The sequence below is a fragment of the Mustela lutreola genome (genome assembly GCF_030435805.1).
Source record: "Mustela lutreola isolate mMusLut2 chromosome 5 unlocalized genomic scaffold, mMusLut2.pri SUPER_5_unloc_1, whole genome shotgun sequence".
NCBI lineage: Eukaryota > Metazoa > Chordata > Mammalia > Carnivora > Mustelidae > Mustela > Mustela lutreola.
In genome coordinates this window covers 5066-15577 of record NW_026709258.1, presented here as the reverse complement: position 1 = coordinate 15577, position 10512 = coordinate 5066, and the positions used below count along the sequence as shown (strand labels likewise).

At 34.0% G+C, this 10512-nt stretch overlaps 1 protein-coding gene across 1 annotated transcript; it reads left to right on the top strand.

Annotated features, from left to right (window-relative positions):
- The first annotated feature begins 915 nt into the window (after positions 1 to 915).
- Positions 916 to 9715, top strand: LOC131822530 (olfactory receptor 2L3-like). The gene is made up of 2 exons (XM_059158830.1): positions 916 to 986; positions 8758 to 9715. The coding sequence occupies exons 1-2, from the start codon at positions 916 to 918 to the stop codon at positions 9713 to 9715; spliced, it is 1029 nt and encodes a 342-aa protein (XP_059014813.1).
- Positions 9716 to 10512: the final 797 nt, after the last annotated feature.

The following is a 10512-nucleotide window of genomic DNA, read 5'->3' as shown; positions in this document are numbered from 1 at the left end:
AGCTTGGTCTCGGCTGGATTTCTTGTTGATCTTCTGGGGGAGGGGCCTGTTGTAGTGATTTTCAAGTGTCTTTGCCCCAGGCGGAATTACACCGCCCTTACCCGGGGCCGGGGTGAGTAATCCGCTCGGGTTTGCTTTCAGGAGCTTTTGTTCCCTGAGCGCTTTCCGTAGAGTTCCAGAGGACGGGAATACAAATGGCGGCCTCCTGGTCTCCGGCCCGGAGGAGCCGAGAGCCCAGGGCCCCACTCCTCAGTGCGCCCTCAGAGAACAGCGCCCAGTTACTCCCGTCTGCCTGACCTCCGGCCGCGCTCCGAGCTCACCGAGCCTGCGACCGGTTCAAGGTAACACGGAGCTGCGAGCTTACTGTCGGCTCTGTCTCTGTAGCCGGCTTTCCCGTTCCAATACCCGCAAGCTCTGCGACACTCAGACACCCCCGATCCTTCTGTGACCCTGCGGGACCTGAGGCCACGCTGACCCCGCGTGGGCTTCGCCCCGGTTTAGCCTCTGGAGCGATGTCCCTCCGCGGAGCAGACTTTTAAAAGACCTGATTTTGTGCGCGGTTGCTCCGCCGCTTGCCGGGAGCCGGCCCCTCCCCCCGGGGTCTATCTTCCCGTCGCTTTGGATTCACTTCTCCGCCGGTCCTACCTTTCAGAAAGTGGTTGTTTTTCTGTTTCCAGAATTGCTGTTCTTCTTCTCTTCGATCTGCCGATGGATTTTCAGGTGTTTGCAATCTTTAGATAAGCTATCTAGCTGATCTCCGGCTAGCTGAAGCAGTCTCAGCTTGCTACTTCTCCGCCATCTTGACTCCTCCCCTCATGTCAATTTGATTCTTATTCCAGCTAGAAGGACCCTTTGCAGAACTGGGGGACACCGAGGCTGAGCCCGATCAAGAGCCAAGCGGCCGCCGAGCGCTTCATGGTTCTGTCTCCCGAACGTGACCCCGGCTGGTCAGGGGTCGTTCCAGAGGGCAGCGTCGCTGAGGTGAGGTATTTCCTTTTTTAAAAAAATTCTGTTATGCCAATTTGCTTTTCAAAAGACTTACTTCATTACTGTTCATGCCAACCCAAAAGAATATAAAAAGATTTTCACGTTAAAAAATTATGAAAGTTGAAATTGACATTCAGTGTGTGTTTGGCAGCAAGCCATAAGAAAAGCAACATGCACGCAGAGCAGTGAATGTGACACTGACAAGGAACTTCCCTAAGAACTACATTAAAAATCTCAGCATACATCCTGCATGGCTTTGAACTGTATGCATGAGCTTCTGTTTACATAATTTATTTTAAACTCATATCAGCAAATGTGTTCTAAGGTATCTGAAAATCCCAGGAGAGGTTATTTTTTGAGTTGAGTAAAATGAACAGGTTTTTTTTTTTAATTTTTATTTATTTATTTGACAGAGATCACAAGTAGGCAGAGAGGCAGACAGAGAGAGAGGAGGAAGTAGGCTCCCCGCTGAGCAGAGAGCCCAATGCGGGGCTCGATCCCAGGACCCTGGGATCATGATCTGAACTGAAGGCAGAGGCTTTAACTCACTGAGCCACCCAGGAACCCCTGAACAGTTTTTCATAAAAATTAGTGGTAACTGCTTCTTCAGTTCATGCACTTTCAGCATATGGAAGCTTTTTTCAAGTGCTCTATTTTCAGAGACCAAGGAAAACCTGTATGTAGTAAAGGTTAAAAAAAAAAAAAAAAGAAAAGGTCTAATGGCATGTGTATATTTAGTTTTGGTAATCTATTTGGTGTTTTAAACACAAACTAAGTGAAAATGATCCATTTATGTTTGTAACAGCAGCATTTATTTATATTTTACTTTCATACACATGAACACATTTCCAGTGAAAAACAATAATATCTGAACTAAGTATCTTGCAGAGTTTTAGTGAATAACATATGGAAATAATTTAAAAATTTCATCATATGAGCGTAGTGGATGAAAACTGAAGTGAAAACAAAACATTGTGATGACAATGATTATGATAAGTTGCTGAATATTACAGCTACTCTTCAGTGATAATTTATAGCAAAATATTCAGTACATTTTTATTATGTCTTATCTCAAAGATTACTTGTAATATCCCATGTTTCTTTATATTTGTTCTACATGCAATGTAGAGGCTCTAATAGATGAATTCTTTAATGCAATCTCATATTTCTTTTAAGTAGATGAGATAGAATTACATCTAGTTTAAACCTAGTTTCTCCAGTGCACTGATAGAATGAACAAAAGTAAACCCATTCTCACTGAAAAGCACATTTTGAAAGACAATTCTTGTAATTAGTGTCTATCTTTGAAAATACCTGCCTATAGAATTACTTACTTATCTATTATTACTATTTCACCAATGTGGAAATTTATGGAATTATATGGATTGGAATCACACATACATGCATCTACACAAATATTCACTGTGTTCCAGATCTCTTTATACCCTAAAATTGTATGGTTCTTTTTAAAAGTGAACATACACATTACTCGAAAATTAAATGCTATTATCAAAATTCCCAATTCGCTAAAGTAATGAGAGCTATATACTCTTTGTCTGTTCAGTAGAATCCATTGGAAAACAATAAATAGATGTGAAACCTCATATAGAAACCCAGGAAAGAATATTGTGGGTATTTACCCTTATCTAGAACACATAGGACCCTCTTCTGAATCATCTGATTCTGATTCTACAAAAACCATTTAAAATGCTGTAAATTTACATAACTTAGAGTTATACACAAAAATTCTTTTAAAAATAATTACTACTGTAGACATGCACACATGATCAGCCATTTTTTTCTGGAATTATGATTCACTTAGTGTAGTTAATGCATTCAAAGCCCTTCTTGGAAAGCTGACCCGGTAACTTGGTTTACTCATTTCTCAGGCCTCTAGGTCAATAAAGAAAGTCCTTGGGGAAGATAGAGAATTTTAGACTATTACTAAGATCTTGAGAAAAAGTAATGAAGTCAGATTTTTGTGAAACATCGTGGAAAGTGTTTTGAGCATTATGCTCTTAGAATTCTAATCAGAGATTTCTTACATCTCTCCCATGAAAGCCAAATTAAGGAAGCATCTTAGGTAAATCCAGATCTTTTCTGAACCTGTGTAAATGATCAGCCTTGTTGTGTAACCATGAATGATTTTTCTTTGTACATACTTTTGATCAAAAGTGTAGAGCATGTATGGCATAAAAAATCATGCTTTAGTGGAAAATTCTGTATTATCTAGGTTGAGAGGTCATATTCCAACTCTATCACTTTATCACTTCTGGACTTGAATAACTCACTCCATAAATCTATGATTTTGTTTCTTTATTTTTAATAATGAGAAATAATTTTAAAAAGAATATGTTCAATAAATTTATGAATCAGTAAAATTAGGCTTTTTCAATATTTAACATCCTACTCTAAATATAAACATGGGGGAAAAGGTGTGAAAACACACTGATGCACATTGAATTCAAGAGACAAGAATATGTAATTCATATGGAACTTTGGCATTATTTGGAAGATTTCACTCATTATTCAGAATATGGACATCTACAATACAAATTACACACGAGATAATATGGGTGTGCCTTTGCAAGCAAAATCTCCTCGGTATAGACACTTTGTATTGGGAATATAACATGAACTGAATTTTATTTAGAGGTTTTGAGACAATATTTTTATCAGGTAATGTGTGTGGCTGTGCTGGGGTCATGTAAAAATATAGCATAGTCAGTCTATCTGAGAAAATAGAATGTGCTCAAATAAGTAAACTGTTGACACTAAAATAATTTTATCTTGTTTTAAGGGAGTTTTCATATTCATTCTTGTTTTTCTGCATAATTTTTTGAGAAGACATTCACACATAAATATTTGGAGACTTGAGAAAATCATATGTGGAATATTTCTTCTGATGTATCTATTTTATTGGTTTGTGTCTGTGTTTATGCTTATAGTACTTTTTTTTATTGTCATAGCTTTTTAAAGTAAGTTTTTGGTCAGAAAAAGTGAATTTTCCAATTGTTTCATTAGATTATTTTGGCTATTCAGGGTACCTTGAGATTATATATATATATATATATATATATATATATACACATATATATCTATGTACATAGAATAGGTATATATATATATATGTATATATATATATATATGTATATGTATATATATATATATATATATATATATGTATATATTCCTTGTATTCTATTCCAGATTCTATATATATCTGTAATTCTATTGTGTATTCACTAAATCTGTAGTTTGTTTATGGTAACATTGGCCTCTTAACAATATCAAGTTTAGCAAGCCATGAACACGGGATGTTTCTATTCAATTATTGGTCTCTTCTATTTTTTCAGTGATGTTTTGTGAATTTCATTGCATAAATTTCTTCCCCTTCTTAAGATTATTTCCAAGTTATTATGGTTTTGGATGGCATTGTAAATGTAATTTACACTTTTTAAAATTATTCTTATGAATGTACTTTATTTCTATATAGAAGTACAAATGTGGGTGTTTTTTTTTTTTTTTTTGTCCTGAAACGCTGCTAAATTTATTAGTTCCAGCATATTTTTGTGGACTCTAAAATTTTCTACCTATAAGCTGATGTTGTTTGTGAACGAAGATAGTTTTACTTCTTCATGTCCAATTTTAATTATTTTGTTTTGTTTTGATTTTTGCCTAAAGGATCTGGCTGTATTTCCATTATAATGTTGATTAGAAGTTACACAGTGGCATTCTTGCTTTGTTTTTTATTTTAGAGGAAAAGCTTTCAGTTTTCAACATTGAGAAGAATGATGGTTGACTTGTCAATGATATTGTGAGTTACATTTTACTGTACCAGTTTTTGTATTACTTTAGTATTTTACTCAAATTAGGTAAGAACATGATCTCAACACCTCGTGGGTATGATCCCATTACCCACTCTTTCTGATCTACAAGGACAATATTTCACATTATTTTATCACTTTTTGTTTCTATTTACCTGTATTTTCCACCAATGTGTTTATTTTTAATAAGTAAGTTCTAAATATCAAATACCACCTATTGACTCATCACTCCAGCCATTGTGGATGGAGAAATAACCCCTCATGTATAATTACATCCAAATCATTTTCCCTTTCCACATCCTTTCAAAATAGTGACATCCCATATTGTGTTTAGAATGGCAAGATTGGCAGCACTGTTCCATCTTCTAGTATATATTGCTGAGATACAAAAAATATAAATTTTTATAAAATGTCATATTTTAGTTACTATTTCTATATATAGAATACAATCTCCTTGCTCTTATTTCTCATCATTGTTATTATTATCTCTTTCAAGACATTTTTAGGATCATATGTTTATAGGTAATATTGAGAATCTTTAGCAAAGGTTTTCAAGGAGACATTTAGAATTGCTAAGAAAACATCCTGCAATAGAAATATTGCAAAATAAAAAATATATTTTATTGCAAGATGTTTTCTTTTTTTAAGATTTTATTTATTTACTTGACAGACAGAGATCACAAGTAGGCAGAGAGAGAGAGAGGAGGAAGCAAGCTCCCTGCTGAGCAGAGAGCCCAATGCAGGACCTGATCCCATGACTTTGGGATCATGACCTGAGCCGAACACAGAGGCTCAACCCACTGAGCCACCCAGGCAAGATTTTTTCTTAACTCCATCATTATTTTGGTATATATATTTCTAAGAATGACAATAGGCATACATATGTTCCTGCATATTAATTCTCCAGTTCTCCAAACTTTTAAAAATGAACATATTTTATGATTTGCTGTTGTTTTCTTTTAACAATGGTAGATATTTTTTCTCCACATGTCTTTAAATTTTTTATTTAGTCCACAGCATGGATGTGTGGCTCTGTTGGTTAGGAGTCCATCTCTTGGTTTCAACTCAGGTTATGATCTCAAGGTCTTGAGGTGGAGCCCCATGTCAGGCTCCCTACTCGGCAGGGAGTCTGCTGCTCTTTCCCTCTTCCTTTCCCTCAACCCCTCCCCCCAACTAGTGCATGCTCTCTGTCTAAAAGTAAATAAATAAAAGCCATTCACTTTATTATTTTCCATATGTTTATATTTATATTTATTTGCAATAGACTTTCTTTTATACTCATTTTTTATTTATCTAGTGGTATTTATATGGTGAATTAATAGCATTTCATAATTCTTTGAACACACAAATCCTATTAAAAATTTTTTATTGCATTTTCCCGAACATTTTGGCTCATTTTATATTTGTGAATGAGTGTAAGTTTGTGAATATGTCTGTGTTTATGTACACATATATATGACTATTCCTGTTTCTTGTGGGAGAATTCCTTAAAAGCCTGGTATCATTTGGCTCTAGAATAAAATTTAAGATAAAATACTGTATAATGCATAGAGTTTGTTCACATATGATGTCAGTGAAGAAATACTCTTCCCACCTCCATGAGAGTTATGATCTTATTTTCTTTTCCTCCTATTAAGTGACTGACCATTCCATTCAAAGGGTCCTGATCTATTTTATTTCCCATTCTGCCTTTGACACCTGTTCTATTTAGACTTATACATTGTTTTTTTCGTGATGATATTTGACATTTAAGAGGCAGAGGTTACATACATGTGATAAAATTCACATACCTATCTAGAATTAGAACGTTTTAAATACAAAAAAAAAAAAGAAAAAAAAAAAGAAAAAGAAAATAAAGGAAAAAAATGAGTAAGATAAAGCACCATAGAATAGTTTATATCATATAAGTGTTAGAGAAGCAGAGAGATATCAAATATTCTATTTGGAAGAAATTAGGCAGATTTATGAACCCTATCATGAGTATGGTGTATCAGTGTTTAGTTGATGGGTCTATTTGAACTGCATCATTCAGAAATTGGTTGAGAAGGCAGAAGAAAATGATTTGCTATAAATGGTACTTGGGAATAAGGATTGATTCAAGATTTCAGAACAGATGAGTTTTATGTTACCTAACTTCAAAGATGTTTGATTAGCTGTTACTAGTGAAAAGAGGACTCAAGAAGGAAATATTTCTCAACAGAAGATGAGAGACTGTTGCATGTTTAGAAGTAAGTCTTAGATATAAAGGAAAAGTGGTTCTTTATGAATCATAAACACTTTCCTTAAAGTAACTATATATATATATATATATATATATATATATATACACACACATATACACACACACATTGATATTCTATTCATATATTTTGAACAAATATCTGATTTCCACAATACTTGTGGAAATATATATACACACACACACACATATATATATATACACACACACATATGGAAACAAATTAGTACTTTATGGGCTATATATATATATATATATATCCATATACAATATATACAAAGAGATACAAAGGATCTATCTATATGTATATGATACATATATATATAGGGATACAAATTAGCAAATTATGGACTATATATATATATATGGACTTTATATATATAAAATCCATATATATATAAAGTCCATATATATATAAAGTCCATATATATATATATATATATATATATACAGTCCATATATAGTCCATTATAGTCCATATATACATATATATAGTCCACTTTATGGACTATATATATATACATATATATATACTATAGACTTCATATATATATAAAGTCTATAGTCCATTACCACTTTATGAACTATATATATATATATATATATATATATAAAGTCTTTAGTACTTAATTTAGTACTTTATTTTATGTATATTTATTTAATATCTATAAAGTCTTTAGTATATTAATTTAGTACTTTAGTACTTAATTTGGATACAAATTAGCACTTTATGGACTCTCTCTCTATATATATTTATATACACTAAAGACTTTATATATATATTTATATATATATATATAGAGAGAGAGTCTATAAAGTGCTAAAAGTGTATATATATAAAGACTTTATATATATTTATATATATATATAGAATGTATATATATATATACACTAAAGACTTTATATATATTTATATATATTTTTATATATATATATATATAGTCCATAAAGTGCTAATTTGTATCCATATATATATGTATCCATATATATATGGATATATATATATATATATATATATGGATCCTTTGTATCTCTTTATGTATATTGTATACGGATATATATATATATAACCCATAAAGTGGTAATTTGTTTCCGTGTGTGTGTGTGTATATATATATATATATATATATATATATATATATGATGGACTATATATATATAGTCCATAAAGTGCTAATTTGTATCCTCTGAAGAGACCTTAGTCTCTCATCTTTCTCATCTTCAGTGGCATCCGTCCAGGACAGTCCCATTCCTCCTGCTCCAGAAGGATGCTTCAAGGCTCTACTTAAGTTGGATGGAGAAAAAATAAATAAATAAATAAATATATGTACATATATATATATATACATTTTTCCAATATTGAAAAGTTTAATCATTAACTTAAGAGTTGTAACATTTTAGGGGCACCTGGGTGGCTCAGTGGGTTAAAGCCTCTGCCTTCAGCTCCAGTCATGATCCCAGGGTCTTGGGATTAAGCCCCACATCGGGCTTTCTGCTCAGTGGGGAGTCTGCTTCCTCCTCTCTCTCTCTGCCTGTCTCTCTGCCTACTTGTGATCTGTCTGTCAAATAAATAAATAAAAAATTTAAAAACCAAGGCAATTAAAAAGAGTTGTAACATTTTAAATAATACACAGTATGTTTAAAACTATACGTTAAAATGTGCTTTTTGTTCTACATTTGACTTATTTTTATGTCTGCTTTTAGGAAGATCCTATCAATGCCCCATGGAAATTATACTCAAACATCAACTGATTTCATCTTATTGGGGTTGTTCCCGCCAACAAGAATTGGCCTATTCCTCTTTATTGTCGTCATTCTTATTTTTCTAATTGCTCTGTTTGGCAACCTGTCTATGATTCTCCTCATCTTCCTAGACACACATCTCCACACACCCATGTATTTATTACTCAGTCAGCTCTCTCTCATTGACCTAAACTACATTTCCACCATCGTCCCCAAGATGGTTTCCAATTTTGTGTTTGGAAACAAAACTATCTCCATTATTGGGTGTGGTGTTCAGAGCTTCTTGTTCTTGACTTTAGGAGGTGCAGAAGCATTGCTCCTGATATGTATGGCCTATGATCGTTATGTGGCTATTTGTTTTCCTCTTCATTATTCCATTCGTATGAACAAAAGAGTGTGTGTGTTGATGATAACAGGATCTTGGTTAATGGGCTCAGTCAACTCCTGTGCCCACACTATATATGCCCTCCATATACCTTATTGTCAATCCAGGACCATCAACCATTTCTTTTGTGATGTCCCTGCCATGTTGACTCTAGCCTGCATGGACACCTGGGCCTATGAGTACACAGTGTTTGTGAGCACCACACTCTTTCTTGTGTTTCCTTTCATTTGCATTGCATCTTCCTATGGCCGTGTTCTCCTTGCAATCTGCCACATGCGGTCAACAGAAGGAAGGAAGAAAACCTATTCTACCTGTAGCACCCACCTCACTGTGGTCACTTTATACTATGTGCCTTTTGCTTATACTTATCTACGCCCAAGATCCTTCCGATCTCCAACAGAGGACAAGGTTCTGGCTGTCTTCTACACCATCCTGACCCCAATGCTCAACCCCATCATCTACAGCCTGAGAAATAAGGAGGTGATAGGGGCCCTGAGAAGAGTGATTCAGAGACTTTGCTTTGTAAAAATATAGACATAGCTCTTTTCATATTTACCCAACACGTGGTTATAAATCCATTCATCAGTGTATAGTAACTAAATTATTTTATGCTAAGAGTGGAAGGACTAAAATTAGAAGAGAAATATTACTCATGTCTGGAAAAAATATGTGTTGCAAATATATATGTAATTACAAGACTTGTCATGGCTCCTTACTGACTTACTTAAAAGCATTGGAACCTTAGTTTTGGCTCAAGTCATGATATCAAACTTATGGAACTGAGCCTTGAAACAAGATCTTCACTCAGCAGAGAGTCTGCTTCTCTCTTTCTCTTTCTGTCTCTCTCTGTCCCTCTTCTACTTTTACTCTCTCTTTCTCTCGCTCTCTGAAAATAAATAAATCTTTAAAAATGTGCAAAACTTGTCTTTTTTTACTATTTATTTTTTCCCATAAATGTCAAGTGAACTCATTTTTGCTAAGATTTTCTCAATGAAAAATATTATTTTTCATGTAGAAATGAAAATGGAAACCACCATACTGACGCTGTCATTCACATAACAGTTCTAGTATTTTCCAATATATCAAAACATAAAAATTGTTTCCTGAATATCTAGATCTAATTAAAACTCAGAAAATTTCGTCTCATGGTTGACTTGTGACTTATCTATGCCAGTTACTATTATTATTGGTATTATTTTTTTTAATTAATTAAATATATTTATTTTCACCATAACAGTATTCAATATTTTTGCACCACACCCAGTGCTCCATGCAATCTGTGCCCTCTATAATACCCACCACCTGGTACCCCAACCTCCCACCCCCCCACC

What these genes read in the sequence shown, in the direction of transcription:
- LOC131822530 (XM_059158830.1), top strand. Translation starts at nt 916, where the DNA reads ATGGTTCTGTCTCCCGAACGTGACCCCGGCTGGTCAGGGGTCGTTCCA. An exon ending in GGCAGCGTCGCTGAGGTGAG is followed by an intron (nt 987 to 8,757) that starts GTATTTCCTTTT and finishes GTCTGCTTTTAG; the next exon opens with GAAGATCCTATCAATGCCCC.